The 18,716-nt window shown below is 35.9% G+C and overlaps 2 protein-coding genes across 5 annotated transcripts in view; one reads left to right on the top strand and one right to left on the bottom strand.

Annotated features, from left to right (window-relative positions):
* Eaf2 (ELL associated factor 2) overlaps positions 1-18,716 on the top strand; it is an 83,479-nt gene that overhangs the window by 6,983 nt on the left and 57,780 nt on the right. Inside the window, exon 1 of one of the 3 annotated variants that reach the window (XM_029470612.1) lies at positions 338-399. The exons of the other annotated variants lie outside the window; for them this stretch is intronic. The gene's annotated coding sequence lies outside the window, so the exon portion shown is untranslated. Of the gene's footprint in view, positions 1-337; positions 400-18,716 lie in introns of those variants that run through there. 3 annotated transcript variants of the gene reach the window in all.
* Iqcb1 (IQ motif containing B1) overlaps positions 1-18,716 on the bottom strand; it is a 46,182-nt gene that overhangs the window by 4,402 nt on the left and 23,064 nt on the right. For both annotated transcript variants that reach the window (XM_021184796.2, XM_021184795.2), the window contains exons 11-13: positions 13,993-14,135; positions 11,742-11,890; positions 2,725-2,856 (exon numbers count right to left, since the gene is read on the bottom strand). In XM_021184796.2, coding sequence (XP_021040455.1) covers positions 2,725-2,856; positions 11,742-11,890; positions 13,993-14,135 — 424 coding nt within the window. The remainder of the gene's footprint in view (positions 1-2,724; positions 2,857-11,741; positions 11,891-13,992; positions 14,136-18,716) is intronic.

The raw sequence follows: 18,716 nt of genomic DNA, 5'->3' as shown, positions 1-18,716 counted from the left end.
TTTTGAAGTCAATCTATTAATTTTCTGTTTTTGGCTTCTGGGATATTTGAAAAATCACTGACTAATTCAATGTCACAATGTTCTACCATATTTTCTTCTAGAAGTTTTAGTTTTAGGTCATGCATTTGGTTAGATTTAATACATTTTGAGTTAAATTTTGTACACGATATGGAATTTGGATTGAAATTCAGCTTTTCTTCTATTGTACTAATTACATGAACCTTTAGAAATTACGTATACTTAGCTCCTGGAACCATGATTCTGTTTTCTGTTCCTATCAGTTGATGACTCCATCCAACTTGGACAAATGGAACCACATGCTATTTATCCTTTACATCTGCCTTATTTCACCTAACATTCTTAGGAGGCTCATCCATACTGGCTTTGTGAATTTTAAAGGTATGTTATTTGGGTACATAAAGCCTTAGAAATTTTATGTTCTCTTGATGAAATTACACTTTATGACAGTCATGTCTCCCTTTACTTTTCCATCTAAAAAATACATCTTTTTTTTTTTTTTTTTTTTTTGGTTTTTCGAGAACATCTTTTCTAATTAATATATAGGCAAGCCTTCCTTGTAAGTTATGTATGTGCGTGTACCATACCTGTTTCCATGTGCACCATGTGTGTACAGTGCCCACGGAGGCCAAGAGAGGTTGTTGGATCTCTAATACTAAACTTACAGGTGGATGTAATTGTCTGATATGTGTGCTGGGAAGTGAACATGGATCCTCTAAAGAGCAGCAAGTGTTCATAACTGCTGAGTCATCTTTCCTGCCCAGAGTTTAGTTTTTACTCTTAAAACCTGTTTCTTTTCCTTTTCTAACTAGTCATACCATTTTATATTTACTGTAACATAATCATGCTTCAGTCTCTTACCTTGATTTTTCCTATTAGTCCTATTACTTTCTTATACATTCCTCCATTTTCTATTTTCCTTTTTGATTAATTAAAGTATATATTTTTTATTTGGTTTCATTCCCTTTGTTACTTTTTGATATCTGTTCATTGTTGTAGGATTTGTATTATGTATCATTAACTTACCAATTTAATTCTGAGTGATACCATTCTAATTTATAAACAGGAATTTAAATCATACATGTATTTCTTCTCTGGCTTTTATGTTATTGTTTCCATATATTTTACTTTTTAGTATGCTACAATGACTATAATTTTAATATAAGTTATTAATATTATTCAAAACAAAGAGCAGCAAACTAAAAACAAAAGCTTATTTTAGAACATAGCTTTCAGTGGTGAGATGGCTGAGGGAGTGAAGGCTCTGTGTGCTGCCGAGCCTAATGACCTGAGTTTGTTTATAACCTACATGGTGGAAAGAGAGGACTGACTACAGGTTGTCTTCTGACCTCTAGACAATAAATAAATAAACAAGTCAATAAAAAATAGTTTAGTTGATATACTTCCATATCTATTCATTTATTCATCTATAGTTACTTTAGTCCAACAGCAATAGAAATGGATAGCTGTCATAAAGGCTAAACGCTGAGGGCATTAACTATGTGGTGCACATGACAAGAGCCAGCGATATTTTATAAAGACTTAAACAATGATGAAAACCTCTTATACAGGTAGGATTAAACGTTGTTATACAATTTACTTTCTATCATTGCTCTGTTCCAATGGTTATCAAGTCCATGTATGGACAGAGATACATTTATATTCTGCTTTTCATTTTGTGGAGAACAGGCTCTGGAAGAATAAAATACTGTTATATCAAACCTTTAACATAGTCACCCTACAGTTTTTTTTTGTTTGTTTGTTTTTCTTTTTGAGACAGGTTTTCTCTGTATAGTTCTGGCTGTCCTTGCTCTGTAGACCAGGCTGTCCTCAAACTTACAAAGCTCTACCTGTATTTGCCTCCTGAGTGCCAGGATTAACAATGTGAATCACCCTTCTGAGCTCAGATTTAGATTGTAGAAATTTGTGTTTGTATCAGGAGGGGAAAGGGGGAAGGAAGGGAAGAAAGAAACTCAGAACAAGGAGCATTAGCACAATCCTAGCGGAATGTGAGTAGTCCTTTGATATACCAAGAATGGTTGGTTCAAATGAGGAAAGTAAGAATTCTGATCAAAATGTATAAACTATTAGTTTTCCCATAAAATTTGACAAGTGTGGAAACATCAAGAATGGTTCAGTCCTTCTCAAGACAGAAATGTCCTTCCAAAGATGTGCAGAAGTGTAAGGTCAGAAACTCAGAGGGAAGGAGCAGGTAGCACCTCCTCTGTATCACTGTGCCCACACAAAGTCAGAGAAATGCATGTTTCTGTTGTGGAAAGGTGTCAGAGCATTACAGTTTGAAAACCAAAGAGGTAGGGCATCAAATTCTACTCTTTGGAGTTTAGACTAGTGAATATAAGTCCTTATGCATGTGTTTGAGCATATGGAGGTAAGAATGAATGCCCATTGATTGATAATTAATATATTCTTATTAAAAGATTCAAAACAGACAAGATTTTACAGGACTATTATAAAAGAAGCAATGCACAAGTTTTGTTGGTATAGTACAGGAAATAACCAATTTTTAAGTTGAGTCCCATTCACCACCAGTTATACCTTTGGATCCTGTAACTGTAAGAAGAGTTCAAGTCTACTAAGTCTATGGAACCTGCATCCAACAATCAATATATATGCTATACTACTTTAGTGATAAAGACCATGCAATGGATTAATGTAACATGTATTTCAGCACAGAAACCTACATACCGGGTGTCTTTTGACATAGTCGTCCACTTGTTGCTTCAGTTCAACTCTGCGTGCATCAGTGAGTTCTTGGAGTCCATGCCAAGAGGCAAAGAGTTTCTTTTTCTTACGGCACTTTGCTAGGAATTTAAGAACCTGGAGTGAAGTAGAGAGGGGAAAAGGAAAAGAAAAGAAGATCTTTTGATTCTGTTCCCTTAATAGAACTCATTTTCCTATAATCTAAGTCAGTAACACCAAGGTTGCATTAGGCAATTCTGAGTATGCATGAGGAGGAGAATGAGACTGTGACATAATAAAGGAATATAATAATTTTTTACCTATACAGATCCACCTCTACTTTTTTTTTTTTTTTTTTTTTTTTTTTTTTTTTTTTTTTTTTTTTTTTTTTTTTTTTTTTTTTTGGTTTTTCAAGACAGGGTTTCTCTGTATAGCCCTGGCTGTCCTGAAACTCACTTTGTAGACCAGGCTGGTCTCAAACTAAGAAATCCGCCTGCCTCTGCCTCCCAAGTGCTGTGTGTGCCACCAGGCTATGTCCAAATAACTCCATTTTAAGTTGAGAATACTTGTAAGTTGCAAATATGCTTAATACCTCTACCAGTTGAAGTCTCGTTTCTACTAAGCATACATCACTTTCCCACCATGGTAGTAGCGTAAGACTATATACACTTTTAATTTTTTTAAAAGGAGAACTGGCTGGTTTTGTGTGTCAACTTGACACAAGCTAAGAGCATCACAGAGAAAGGAGCCTCAGTTGAAGAAATGCTTCCATGAGATCCAGCTAAAGAACATTTTCTCAACTAGTGATCAATGGGAGAGGGCCCAAACTCTGTGTGATGCTATCCCTGGGCTGGTAGTTCTGAGTTCTTTAAGAAGGTAAGCTGAGCAAGTCAGGGGAACCAAGCCAGTGAGCAGCACCCCTTCAAGAACAATGCATCAGCTCAGGCTTCCAGGTTTTTGTCCTGCTTGAGTTCCTGTTCTGATTTCCTCCATCATCTGGAAGTGTAAGCCAAATAAACCCTTTCTTCCCCAACTTGCTTTTTGGTTATGGTGTTGTGTTGCAGCAACAGAAATCCTAACTAAGACAAGCTGGCACCAGCATACTGAGGTATTGCTGTGACAGACCTGACCATGTTTTGGGGAAGATTGTGGAAGGACTTTGGAACTAGAAAAGACAATGAGTAGTGTTGAAACCTCATTGGGATGTTCTGTAGGAGCTTGGAAGATAAAAATGTTGAGAGTAGTGCAGAAGATGGAGGCATAACCTGTGAAATTTCAGAGGGACAATTAAAGACTCTATCAAGACTATTATTTTGATTTAAGATTCTGTGGTTCTGGTTTGCTGGAGCTGAACAATTAGCAGCTGTGATTAACAAGATACCAGAACTACTAAAGTGGAACTTTTTCATTACTGGGACAATTGATGCTGGTTAGCTGGAGCTAAGACATTAGCAAGGATTAAGAAGAGATCAGCATCACTGAGGTGAAATCTTCTGGGAAGTGTTTTCTGAGAGTGCAAAGAAGCTGTGTTCCAAGGTTGTACCTCATGTTGGCAGCTGGACTTGGTACTGTATAAGAGTTACCCAGGTAGTAGTGGTTTTGAAGACATAAAAGGGTCAGGGAGAGCAGCTGAGGCTTGGTATTCTGGGAGGCCAGGAAGGCCATTGGTTGAAGGTACTGCTCATGAGCAGTTGAAGGCCCAGAACTGAAGGGGTTATGCAGAGAAGTGGAGGCCAGGCACTATGAGAGTCTATGAGATGCTATTTGTGAAAGTGCAGCCCAGTTGCAGCAGATGACTCCAGTGTTTTGGCCATACTGGTACCATGGGATGATCACAAAAGAACAGCAGCAGCAGTAGAAGCAGCCAAAGCTAAAAGACAAGCTATGTGCTACAGAGGGCAGAACTGGAGAAGTGACCTTTGGAGGAGGAATGACTCAAGTCTAGAAGAGCATGGGTGGATTCCAGACATTATATGATTAAGAGTTTGATTTTGCTTTGATTTGATTGTGACTGTGCCTTGATCCCCCCCCCCCCCCCCAAAGAAAGTATTTTACTGGAGCTCACAGTTAAGAGTTTGAACTGTAAAAGACTTTGGATTTTAAGAGACTGGATACTTTAAAGGAACCAAAAATTTAATGTGTTTGAATTTGTAAAGATTTTGGAGCTTTTACAGTTATTTAGATCTTGGGGGATGAACAAGAAAGTAAGGGTTGTAGCTTAATAGTGATTTGTGTGTAGAGTTGACAGGGGTCAGTGCACTGGCTGCTTTTTGTGTCAACTTGACACAAGATAGAGTCATCAGAGAAAGTTGCCTCAAGTTGAGAAAATATCTCCATGAGATCCAGCTGTAGGACTTTTTCTCAACTAGTGATCAATGAGGGAGGGCCCAGCCCAGCCCATTGTGGGTTGTGCCATCTCTGGGCTAGTTGGTGGTCCTGGGTTCTATAAGAAGGCAGGCTGAGCAAGCCAGTACGCAGCATCCCTACATGTCTTCTGCGTCAACTCCTGCCTCCAGGTTCTAGCTCTCCTTGAGTTCCTGTTCTGGTTTCCTCTAATGATGAATTAAGACCTGGAAGTTAAGCCAAATAAATAAGCCCTTTCCTTCTCAAGTTGATTTTTTGTCATTGTGTTTCATTGTAGCAATAGAAACACTAAGACAAAAGAACACACTTAAATATTTCTATTGCCGTGGTTTTTGGTTTGCCAGACCTCACATAGTTTAGGCAAGCCTTGAACCAACAAGTAGCCTAAGATCACTCTATCTGGTCCTCCTGTTTCCACCTGCTGAATGTGGTGCTAGGCATCAAACCCAGGGCTTTACACATTTAGACAAAATATATATATTATTAAAATTTTTTAAATATTTTAATTGTTTCCCCTCCCCAACTCCTGCTAGATTCTTTCCAGCTCTCTACCTAGCTTCATGTTCTCATACTTTTCTCTCTCAAAAACCAAAAACCAAAACAACAAAAAAAGTTAGAAAAATGCCCAAACAAAACAAAATACAATAAAGAGCCCACAAAATAAAACACAACAAAACCAAAACCCATGGAGTTTTGTATTGGCCAGCTACACCTGGGCATGGATACACAGTGACACTCAATGATTTTCACTTTATCAGCAGGTAGCAATTCCATGGTTAGGGATGGGGCCCATGTTTATTTTCCACTCTCAGTGCTGGGATTTCATCTGGCTTGAACATGTAAAGGTCCTATGAGTGCTGCCATAGTCTCTGAGTTCATATTAAACACTCATTATGTTTGTAGTAAGAAATGAGTATATAAAAGGAAATAAACATTGAGTTCTAATCTCAATTCTAATTCCTCATAAACTCTACAATTTTGGGCAAACCAAAGGTTTCTATAGGACATGCTCTATGCTAATAAAAAACAAGGACCCTAATTTTACATGTTTTACAGTATTCCAAATATAAAAGAGACAGATAGAAAAGGCTTGGTAAAGATAAAACATTTTAACATTTTAAGCTATGAGACTACTGATAAAAGCAAATTTTCTGAATGTTTTCTCAAGTCTTCCATAATAGACTTATATATTTTGGTACATATATGAAATTATTCTTTTCAATTCTTCATTTTCCTCCCATGTTTTTATTTTCACCAAAATTATATACAGTTCTAAAAGCACTGATTGGCAAGTCATAGCTTACAGATCAAAAACAGTAGGTTGTTTCTGTATAGTAAATACCTGTTTATTTCACTTTACATGGCTAAAAATGTAAAAGGATACTTTATGACATGTAAACGTATATATAAGTCAAAACTCAAATGTCTACAAATTTTTATTGGCATACAGCTATACTTGCTTAACTACTGTCAATCTAACTGTTATCTACAGTTGCTTTTGTGCTTCAACTGTTAAGTAGCTATTACAGGCTATAGCTTGCAAAGCCTAAAATATTTCCTTATCTGGTCCTTTCCAGGAAAAGTTGGCTGGCCTAATTCTATTGTTTAAAGAACCAGTGTTACAAATCCCAAAGGCAACACCTCTAACTATTTTTTCCTTCATGTGAATTCCATCAGTAGATTTCTATTATTTTTTTCTCACAGATTAAACATATTATTTATTGATTTTCTTGAACAGAAATAAGGATTTGGTTACTTTATACTGCATATACTCCCATGTACAGTCCACCTACATAATTAATGTTGTAATTTCAGTAAAAATAACATTCACATAATGATTATTACATAAGGGTAAGGTAGTTTTATTTTGGGGGGACAGGGTTTTATTATACAGGCTATATTAGTCTCAAACCTGTAACTCTGCCGTGTCAGTTCCCGAGTGCTTGTATTATACATACACAACAATGGCAGGAAAAGCTATTACTCATTCTGGAGCACATATTAGAACTACATTGTCTTCCTTGCATATTTTCTCTGAAATTAACACTTCTTTTTTCCATGTGTTTGATTTTCTACATACTTAGACCTGATTATGTTCTACAACTTCATTCTAATGTCAAGACATTGATATATCAGATATTGTAGCACATACATTTTCTGGGGGGTTCTAACCTACCTGTTTCTCTCCACCTGGTACAAAGCTCATCCTGGGGTCTTTGCACAACTACCTTGGTTTCTCATTTTATCTCTCCCTGCACTTCTTGAATTTCAGCTGTACACCTTTTTGGTTTTCCCACTGGCTTAAGAGCTTCTGTGATTATATAAGTGTCTTTAGTCTTCTTTTTAACTCCCTTTTCAGTGAGCACATAATTTTAACTAGAAATCACTTCTTTTAGACATGTCATAGTTTTAGCTCAAGATTTCTTCAGTTCCAGTGAAGCCGCTAAGTTCTTTGTTCTCAATGTATTTCATGGAAATGAAATAAATGTTTGTTACAGTATTGGACATTTATCAATGCTTGTAGTTCTAGAAAATTCTTTTGATTTCCTCTCCTCTATATTTTTTGTTCTTGATTTTAAATACTTATGTATTTGATTTCTCTGATGGATAGTATTTTCTTTTTATTTCCTTTTTTTTTTTACAAAGATTTATTTATTATTATAAGTAAGTACTATAGCTGTCTTCAGATGCACCAGAAGAGGGTGTCAGATCTCATTACAGGTGGTTGTGAGCCACAATATGGTTGCTGAGATTTGAATTCAGGACCTTTGGAAGAGCAGTCAGTGCTCTTACCTGCTGAGCCATCTCACTAGCCCAGTATTTTCTTTTATCCTGCTTTCTAGTAAATTTTAACTGTTCCACCCAGGTCTGCCTCCCCCCTCCCCCCACCTTTTCGTTTTCCCTTTTAAACATGTTGATTGTGTACCATATTCTCTTATCAGAGGAAATGATAGATCAAAAACTAATCTTATTTTCTAATTCCTGCGTCATCTCTCTAAATATTTGTTGTTGTTTTGTTTGTTTTTCCCCACTGTCAGGGATTGAATGTAGGGCCTCATATATGCTGGTCAGGTGCTCTACTCTCTGAGATAAACCCCTAAGTATTAAATTCTCTATTTCTCTCAAGCAGCTTTCCTCATGTTCACTTATATTTGCCTATGGCCTATAAAGTTGAGCACTAAAAAGCTATTTAGACGGACTGAGCTGCCATAAAGGGCTCATCTACTATGCATTTCAGCATAGGACTAATGAACCAAGTTGTTTGTTTGGATAGTTCAATGTTAGTAAACTTTGACTTTATTCAGACTTCAGATTTCCCAAAGAAAATGCTTCCACTCAACTATCTGCGTCATAAGCCTGAAAGCTGAGAAGAAAGGGGGTTGAGTGATGCCTTAAATGTTAAATGTCCCTTAATACTCATTTTTAGTATGGTGCTTGCACCTGCAAAAGAGATACTCTTTGTTTCATCCTTCTGTTGGGGATATTTTTTTGGTCACACATCCTTTTCTCTTCCAGCCTTCCTTTTACTACCACCCTGGGTTTATGACGTTCCGACGAGAACTTCACTCTATTCCTCAATCAGAAAAACTCCCTTGATGTTTTTCTCTTATCTTCATTTATTTTGTCATTTTATTATTCTCTGCCATTGTTTTTGACTTTTAAAAATTTCAAGGGTTTATTTTGCTAATCCTTTTTATGGATGCTTAGTGATGGATGAGTGTATAACATTGTGTGTTAGTATTCTATAGTCAAGCTACCCTTCTGGATCTAAAGACCAACTAACTCTCTTTCTGAACTACTGCTGCCTTTAAAAAGGTAAAAAAAGAAAACATCTAAAAACATGCAAAAGTAAATTTTAAATTTAGTTCTAACACTGCAACACCCGCTACCAAGAACTCTTAATTTGTCTATGAGAATAAAGAAGTCTAATAATTGAAGTGCTTTCAGCGTTTCGTTATTTGGGGGCCATGTCTTTGCTACATAGCTCAGGAATGCCTGGAACTTGCTATGTAGTCTAGGCTAACCTTGAATTTGAGATCCTGGTTCAATCTTCTGAGTGCCTGGATTAGTGATGTAATGTACTACACATCATTTTGGATTTTTTTCCTTCTACTTTTATTAACTAAAAAATACACTGCCTCAATTAGGTGTGATAGTGAACTATAATATTAGTAGTGAGGGGTGAGAAAAGATAATTCAAGATCACGGTCAGCAACTGGGAGGCACAGTGAGACAATGTCTTAAGAGGGGTCCCGGCTTTTGTACAAAGCAAGAAAGAAAGAGAAGGTAGATAATAGTTTAACTTTTCTCTTGTTGCCAAATATCTGAAAAAACAATTGTTCCTAAGAGACAAATAAATGTAAAGGATAACCTTACTACTCTGTATTTATTTTTAATGAAACTGATTAATTATGCCCCCCTCTTCCTTTGAAATGAGAATTTGCTGTGTAAACCAGAATGGTTTCAAGCTTAGGAATCATGGGATTCTCTGGCCTCTCAGCCTTTTAGAGGTCATGTTACAATGCATGGCTTTAACAAACCACTAAATGAAAATTGCTATAGAAATATAACACAGATAACAAATTCCAGTTATTTTAGATTTCATGTAGCTATATAAAATAATATTTTATATCTGAGTTATAAAAACATAATTATATGTGCTAGCTAGTTTTTATGTCAACTTGACAAAAGCTAAAGTTATTCTGGAAAAAAAAACCTCAACTGAAAAAATGCCCCTACCAGAAAGGTCTGTGGAAAAGCTTATAGAACATTGTCTTGATTGATGATTGATTTGAGCAGGACCAGCTCAACATGGATGGTGCAACCCCTGGGCTAGTGGGTGCTAGAATAAACAAAGCAGGCTGAGCATTAAGCCAGGAAGCAGCATTTCTCCAAAGCCTCTGCTCTAGTTCCTACCTCCCAAGTTTCTGCCCTGACTTCCCTCCCCCTCAGTGATGTTAACTGGAAGCATAAGATGAAATAAATCCTTTACTCGCCAAGTTGGTCATGGTGTTTTTATCACAGCTGTAGAAGTCCTAGGATGCTATATGTAAAACATTAGCATTCCAACATAGGCAATATGAACATATTAATGAGAATGAGTATAACATATATATATATATATATGCACCACAGGCTTTCCCACAAATCAATCTGGTTGGGCAGCTATCACAAAGGCAAATAACTCTAAAAAGAAGCATCTCCAACTGGATATAAATGAGCTATCCTCAGGTTGCCTTGTCTCTTTAGCTCAGGATAAATATCACGTTTGTTTCATATATAACATAAGGGAGGAGGAAGAGACAGATCACTCTTCACATTTCCCTAGTATTTATTCTATTGGTTTTTGATGGTTTAGAAATATCTTCATAAGGATGGAAAGACATCTGAGCAGTTAAGACTACAAACTGCTCTTGCAGGAAACCCCAGGTTTAGTTCTCAGCACCCATGGCTCACAACTACCTGTAACTATCTTCAGATACCATGATGCTTCTGGCATCAGGGGGCATTAGCACTCAAGTGTACACACCCACACAGATAGACACACATGCTTACATACAACTTAAAAAATTAAAACATCCTTATAAATGTTAACCCACATTGAGTGCTCAAAATTTATCATGGTAAGAAATGAGAATTAACAGTAAAACCTATAAAAAAGGTGATTAAGCTACATGCTTTCAGACTTGAAATCTTTTTTTAAAGATTTATTTTATTTCATGTATACGAGTACACTGTAGCTGTCTTCATACACAGCAGAAGAGGGAATCGGAGCTCATTACAGATGGTTGTGAGCCACCACGTGGTTGCTGGGAATTGAACTCAGGACCTCTGGAAGAGCAGTCAGTGCTCTTAACCGCTGAGCCATCTCTCCAGCCCCAGACTTGAAATCTTAATAGAGGCCTAATGATGTATAAGAGAAGTAGGTATTAGAGGGAAAAGGTTACTAAGTGAAAAAGAAGCCCTGTGCTATGCTTTTCCAATATAATATGACTTACTATACATAATCCCTAGAAAAACTACCATATGAATACCATTCTACAATTCCAGAATTCTAATTATATGTTTTAATTATAGCTAGTACTTTCCCCATAAGTTGATTATTTTAAAAGTAAATAAAATATACATTTGCATAAGACCATGCAATTTACAGACTTTAGAATCCTCATATATGTCATCTGATTCTGATGTATATAACAGTATATAAAAACAGAATATCCATTCATATCGAGCTTATTGAGAGCTGACACCAATATAAAAGGATTAGTTCCCTATCCTTAAGGAATTTGCAGGCCAAATAGGAGAGAAAAATAAGCAATAATAACAAGGTTGCAATCTAGTAAATGGCATACAAGATTTTAAGGCAGTACTTGGACTTAGTGTCTAAATCAGCTTGAGCAGAGGCAAATAAGTGTTGTTATTACTATTCTTTGTTTGAATTTAGGTTGCTAGAGATTGAGCCTAGGGTCTTGCACATGCTAGGGAAGTACTCAACTAATGAGCTATACTTCCAGTCCTAGGTTCTTATTTTATAAAGAAAATAAGCTCAGAAAAGCAAAAGGGCTTGATCACAGATCTATATTTGGTAAACAGCAAAGTCAATTTTGAACACTTGTTTGCCTCCTTATATAGAGCTATGTAGACTACAGCAGACTCACTGCTCTTTGAAGTGTGACAGCTGCTTTATACTCTGTGAGAGATGGCCTCTGTTGGCGAAAATTCTTCCTTTCCCTGTACCCTCTCCAATGTTTCTGAATAGTCAATGCTGATTTCTCTTCCATTTCCCTATTGTACTTCTCCACTTGACCTAAAGAGATGACAGACATTATTATAACATACTCAGCTATGTTTTCTCAAGGTCTCGAGGTCTGAAATTAGGACAACAGTACTAATAATGATTTTGCAGGCTTTTTTAAAAAAAGTATTTGTCAATACTGTTCACACTAATTTGCCAATCTCTTTCATTTTATAATAGTTCTAAGATTGTAGAAAGTAAAGCTTTCCTAGAATATGCAGTTTTTTTCCAAAAAGGACTCATAATATTGTCATCCCAGAGTAAGGAGAAAAGGGATAAAAGGCCAATACCAAAAGCAGTTTGACAAAAAAAAAAAAAAAAAAAAAAAAAAAAAAAAAAAAAATAAAAAAAAAAAAAAAAAAAAAAAAAAAAAAAAATATCATGAATCTATGTAGGAAAGCATTTGGAATGACCAGGGGAGATGAACAAAGTGTATTTATGTGCTCTTTAATCTACTCTGTGTGTTTCTAAACTTGTGATTGTTCACACAAATAAGCTTCCCTTGACTTTCGAGTTGGTGAGCATAAACCATATTTAACTCAAGGTTCACCATAGTTAAATAAAAGAACAAAGCTGTAGAACACAGCACCAGTGGTTAATAGAAAGAAGGTATCTTAGAGTATTAAAAAAACTAATTGGGGGCTGGAGAGATGACTCAGAGGTTAAGAGCACTGACTGCTCTTTCAGAGGTCCTGAGTTCAATTCCCAGCAACCTTATGGTGGCTCACAGCCATCTGTAATGGGATCCGATGCACTCACTCTTCTGGTGTGTGGCTGAAGACAGCTAGTGTACTCATATAAATAAAAATAAATAATATTTTAAAAGCTAATTGGATTTGTAGCTGACCTGATATAGAACAGTGACAAAGAAAAAGTAAGGATATTGAATGAAACTGAACAGATTTTGATGGCATTACATGAAATGGGGAATCAATGAAGAGAAAATTTGGGAGTAAGACTTTAGTTTTGTAACTATCTGTGAATTGCAAAGAAAACTATCACAGCAGCAGCTATTAGATACATGTGGCTACTAAGTAGATTTAAATAAAATAAAATTAAACATTCAAAAGTCTACAAGTGCAGTAGCACATTTTAAATACTCAATAGCTACTTCTAGCTATTGCTACTGTATTGGTTAATACAAACAGAACTTTTCAATGATAACATAAATGTGTTATTGGGCAATGCTAGTTAGGAATGCTTAGCACTGCTTAGGAGAGAAAGTAGGGTGGAAGGCCAGGTATGAGAGCGCTAAGCATTTTGCTGATAGCTGACAGTAGAGTTATGGATGGGACACATCAAGCAAGACAACTCGAGAATAACTGAGAAAGGATAAATTCTGGAAAATACATTTAAAGTAAAAAGAAGGAGGGAACAAGTAAATGTTCTTGGGAATGAGTAATAAGGGAGGTTAATGAATGATGAAACACCCATGAGGGGAGAGACACATTGCTCAGTTGCTAAGAGTACTTGCTAGCATGCATGAGGCTCTGGGTTCAGTCCTCAGCAATGCATAAAGTCAGAATTTGTGGCCTACACTTGTAATCCAAGCACTTGGGAGGTAGAAGCAGGAGGGTGAAAGTTCAAGATCATCCTTAGGTCTCTACTGAAGCCAGCCCAGATCCTGACTATAGTGGAGAGGGGTGGAGGAAGAAGCCTTATGTTGCCCTCGAGCCATATATACACATGTATACCCACTATACATGCACACAGATGAACGTGTGCACAGATACACCACCATAGCATGTTCTTATTAATTCTGCTTCATCTGTCACAAATGTTAAGATGTCACAGGTTTTATACTAGGGAATGAATGCAGATGACAGACTGGATCCTTTTCAAGATTTTTTTTTTTATGTCATTGACCACTATCTTTAATTATAAACATTTATGTTTAATACATGTATCTGAAAGTAAAAAAAAAATAAATTATAGGTATGAATCAGAAAAGCTGTAACTTTTAAAATCTAGAACTTTAATATGATTTCTCTAGGGAAAGAAAATAGAGACAGAAAAGGCAAGAAGATTCAAAAAAAAATTAACCAAGGAAGAGGAAAACTTGGTTTAAGCTATTCTAACAGTTTTACATTTATAAAGTTGACATTATTACTCACCTGGATGAATTATTTCAAGCATGTTCAAGCGTGACTCTCGGGAAAGCCTCATTGCTCTCTGTCTTTGAAGTTGCAATTTTAATCTGAGATCTTCTTCTTCCTTCTGCCTATTTAGCTCCAACATCATCTTTGTTCGTTTAGATCTGTGAAAGAAAAAGAATAAGTTCCTTACATACAATTTTATAAACCATGTCCAGCAAGAAATGCATGAAAAATCTTGATCTCAAGAGTAACCAAACAAGTAAAGACAAAAATGTTCTGGAAGGTAACTCCTAGCATTGGTAGGGTTATAATGGTTTGTATATGCTTGGCCCAGGGAGTAGCACTATTAGGTGTGGCCTGGTTGGAATAAGTGTGTCTCTGTGGGTATGGGCTTTAAGACCCTCATCCTAGTGGCCTAGTAGCCAGTATTCTGCTAGCAGCCTACAGATGAAGATATGGAACTCTTAGCTCCTTCTGCACCATGCCTGCCTGGATGCTGCCATGCTCCTGCCTTGATGATAAGGGACAAAACCTCTGAACCTGTAAGTAGCCCCAATTAAATGTCCATATGAGAGCTGCCTTGGTCATGGTGTCTGTTCACAGCAGTAAAACCCTAAGACAAGGGTATAATGAAATACATTGTTCTTATATATAAATTTCTCTAGAGATGTTGGAATAAATATATCAAAAATCTGAAGAAATATTTTAAATACAAATAAAAAGGCTAAAAAAAATACAGATCAGCCAATTCTACTTCTATTACTTTTCTTACTGAAATAATCAAATATATAAAGGCATGGTCAAGGATGTTGTAGCATAGTATTATAGTGGTAACAAACCGAAAAGTATCTCATTATAGTGGATTGAATAAAATACTGAGTCATTTAACTGATGGAATTTTATTTTTAAAATAGAAAACTTGCAAAATCATAGTGACATGTACTGTTAGTTGAAGATAAAATGGAAATATAAAAGAATCTGCCAAGTGGTGGTGGCATACACCTTTAATCCCAGTGCTTGGGAGGCAGGTGGATCTCTGAGTTTAAGGCCAGCCTGGTCTACCAAGTTCCAAGGACAGCCAGGCCTACAAAAAGAAAGCCTATCTCGGGGCTAGAGAGATGGCTCAGCAGTTAAGAGCACTGATTGCTCTTACAGAGGTCCTGAGTTCAATTCCCAGAAACCACTTGGTGGTTCATAACCATCTGTAATGGGATCTGCCGCCATCTGCTGGGTAGCTGTGGATAGCTACAGTGTACTGCTATACATAAAATAAATAAATCTTAAAAAAAAAAAAAAAAAGAAAGCCTGTCTTAAAATATATACATATTATTGGCCGGGTGTGGTGGCGCACACCTTTAATCCCAGCACTTGGGAGGCAGAGTCAGGTGGATTTCTGAGTTCCAGGCCAGCCTGGTCTACAAAGTGAGTTCCAGGACAAAAAAAAAAGAATAAGAAAAAGAAAAAATATATACATATTATATACATCTAAGAATAAAAATTGTACTAAAATTGTATTAATTTACATAGAAATATAAATTATTTAAAAGATGTTAAAATTTCAATAGTGGTTTTCACTTTATGGTATAATTATATCTAACTTTTACTTTTTTTTTCCTCTCTCACTTTTCATTTTGTTTAAGATTTATGGGGGCAAGAGAGCTGGCTCTACAGTTAAGAGCATCAGCTGTTCTTCCAGAAGTCCCAAGTTAAATTCCTAGCACCTACAACTGTCTAACTCCAGCTCCAAAAAAACCTATTACCCTATTCTTGACACCACAGCACCAGGAATACATGTGGTACATAGACATATATGCAGGCAAAACACCCAATACTTATAAAAAATAAAAAATAAATGTTTTTTACATTTATCTGCCTGCATGTCTGCATGAGCAACACATGCATGCCTGGTGCCTATAGAGGCCAGACTGGGGTGTCAATATGAGCCACCATCTGGGTACTGAAAATTGAACTCAGGTCCTCTACAAGAGTAGCAAATGCTCTTAACTGCTGAAACATCTCTCCAGACCCCTATTTTTCCTTTTGTTAATTTTAATTTCCAGGGCTAGAGAGATGGCTCAGTGGTTAACAGCACTGCCTGCTCTTCCAAATGTCCTGAGTTCAAATCCCAGCAACCTCATGGTAGTTCACAACCATCAGTAATGAGATCTGACACCCTCTTCTGGAGTGTCTGAAGACAGCTACAGTGTACTTACATATAATAAATAAATAAATCTTTTTAAAAAGTTAATTTCTAACTACATTTATTGTCTCTGTATGTCCATGCATTCTATTTGTGTGCATTTGTCAGCCATGGATCATGTGTGATCAGAGGACACCCTGAAGGAGTCAGGTTTCTCCCTCTAAACGCTGATCCTGTAGATCTAAAACACATCAGGCTGGATGACAGACATCCTTATCCCAATTAGTCATCTAGTCTGCCCCTAGATATAGGCATTTTTCAACTGTTTACTAAATACATACTGTTTTATAACTGGCTATAAAGTCTTCTGTGTTCAAAGATGTTTTATTTCATTATAATTTCTATATTTTCTGCTGTTTATCAAATTGTTTAACTACTGCAACCTAGTCTTCCATATTTCCTATATGTCAGTATATTAAAGCATCACAAATATTTATTTTACTTAGATGAATTTGCATACTTGAAAAGTATGTTTTTTTCTCCCAAAAGCAAGAACAAAAATAAATACTTCAAAAAAACAAATTAGGAGTTTGAACCCTGAGGGGGTTCCATGAGACACCATCTTAATAAAATAAAACACTATCCTCAAACAAAATAACCTCCAAACAAAATGAGTAAGTTAACATACCATAGACATATTTATATATCCACATTAATTGATGCATTCTTTACAGTGACTAAGAAATAGATATCTATCAATAGATGGAAGGATAAAGCAAATATGGTACATATATAGAATGGTTTTATTCAGCCATAAAGAAAAACAAAGCTATGAAATTTGCATAAAATGAAAAGAACTGGAAATAATCAAGCTAGACTCAGACAAATATGCAGAACCTATATTAAATTTTGTGTGTACATTTAATGAAACTGTAAAAAGGACTGTGAGAGGGGAAAATGATATCGTAAGGAGAGGTAAAGAAAAAAGGAGTCTATTTGAGGTAGGAAAGAGAACTAGCCAGAGGTGGAGACAAGGAGTATGGTGAGTGTAGTGATGGAGGGAGTGAAAACAAAGTTTAACAGCATGTGTGTGTGAAAATGCTATAAAGAAATTCATTACTCTGTATGCTAACTTAAAATTTTTAAAATGATAAAGTATTAATTAGATTCTGTACATACACTTCTACATAAATGAGCTCACAATCCTTAGGTCCTGAGGTTTTCTTCTTTTCAGTGTAGTGATTAGATTGTATGCTAACTATGCATTCTATCATTAAACTATACCCTAATATAGACTTGTATATATTAAGGGCAGAAATTATATATTTTTTTATTCCTATTTTTAAAGTGCCATATACTAAAACCTTTTAAATTATCCTAAATGTATTATCTCAACCTTGTGAGGTACATGAACTTTAGTAATTCATTCATTTAATTTTTACAGTGCTGGGAAGTCAACCTAAGGTCTTGTTCATGCTAGGCAAATGTTCTACCACTGAACTATATCCAGTCCTCCTTATACTCTTTGAGACAGGGTCTCTGCTAAATTGTCCAGCAGTAGCAGCTTTGATCTCATTCTGTAATCCAGGCTGGGTTTAAACATATGTTCTTCCTGCCTTTGTTTCCTGAGTAGGTGAGATTACTGGCCTGTGCTACAAAACACAGCCATTATCTCTATTTTCTAGATTTGAAATTTGAGACTAAGAATTTTGATAACTTGTCAAGTTGCTAAAGCCAGTTATAAACTCAAGTCTGTAACTTTCTCTCTTTTCATATATGCACATACACACACACACACATGCACACACACACAATTTTGGAATATTTTCATATAATTATATATGTAAAACAATATACACATACATAAAACACACATTTTTCCACCCCCTCTCTCTATGTGTGTATATGTATGCATGTGTACACACACACTCACAATCTACTTGATGAGTGTTTGAAAACTTTAATACTTTCTTTGCTGATAATACTCATGCCCAAAAGTAAAAATACTTGTCTTTAAATTTGTCTAGAAGAAAGTTTTTATAGGATATCTACTAAATAACACAGAGTGATTGTGTGACAATTTTGAAGTTATTTTTAGATGTTTTTGTAACAGAAATGCAGCTGCAATTATTAAAAGTGTGGTTTCAGTTTTTAAAGGTTACTTCTGTAATATGTCAGTTTCATTTTAGTGAGTTAAATTTAGCTTTAAGTAATGATGAATGAAAATAAAGTTACCTCTGAATGGGTCTACTGTATAATCAATATTAACTACTTTTTAAATTTATTTTTGCTATGGTTTGTTCTGTAACCTTTAAGAATGTGGCTAGGTTAGTCATCAGAAAGTGACCCACATTTTTCAATATAACTGATGTAGAGATGGACAGTTTTGTCATATCTAAAGGATCACAGTTACCCATGCCATATTTACTCAGGAAATCTTGGTTAACATCTTTAATCTTTATGTATCCACAAATATAATTATATATATGAGCACTTATGAGCACTGTTGGTTTTGAGGATTTAATAATATAAATTTCACTGGCTCCCTCTTCAGGATTGGCCCACAAACCTGGATAGGAAGTGGACAGGATTGAGTATTGGA

This window comes from Mus caroli, chromosome 16 (genome assembly GCF_900094665.2).
Source record: "Mus caroli chromosome 16, CAROLI_EIJ_v1.1, whole genome shotgun sequence".
Taxonomy (NCBI): domain Eukaryota; kingdom Metazoa; phylum Chordata; class Mammalia; order Rodentia; family Muridae; genus Mus; species Mus caroli.
This window is presented reverse-complemented; position numbering and strand designations above follow the sequence as displayed.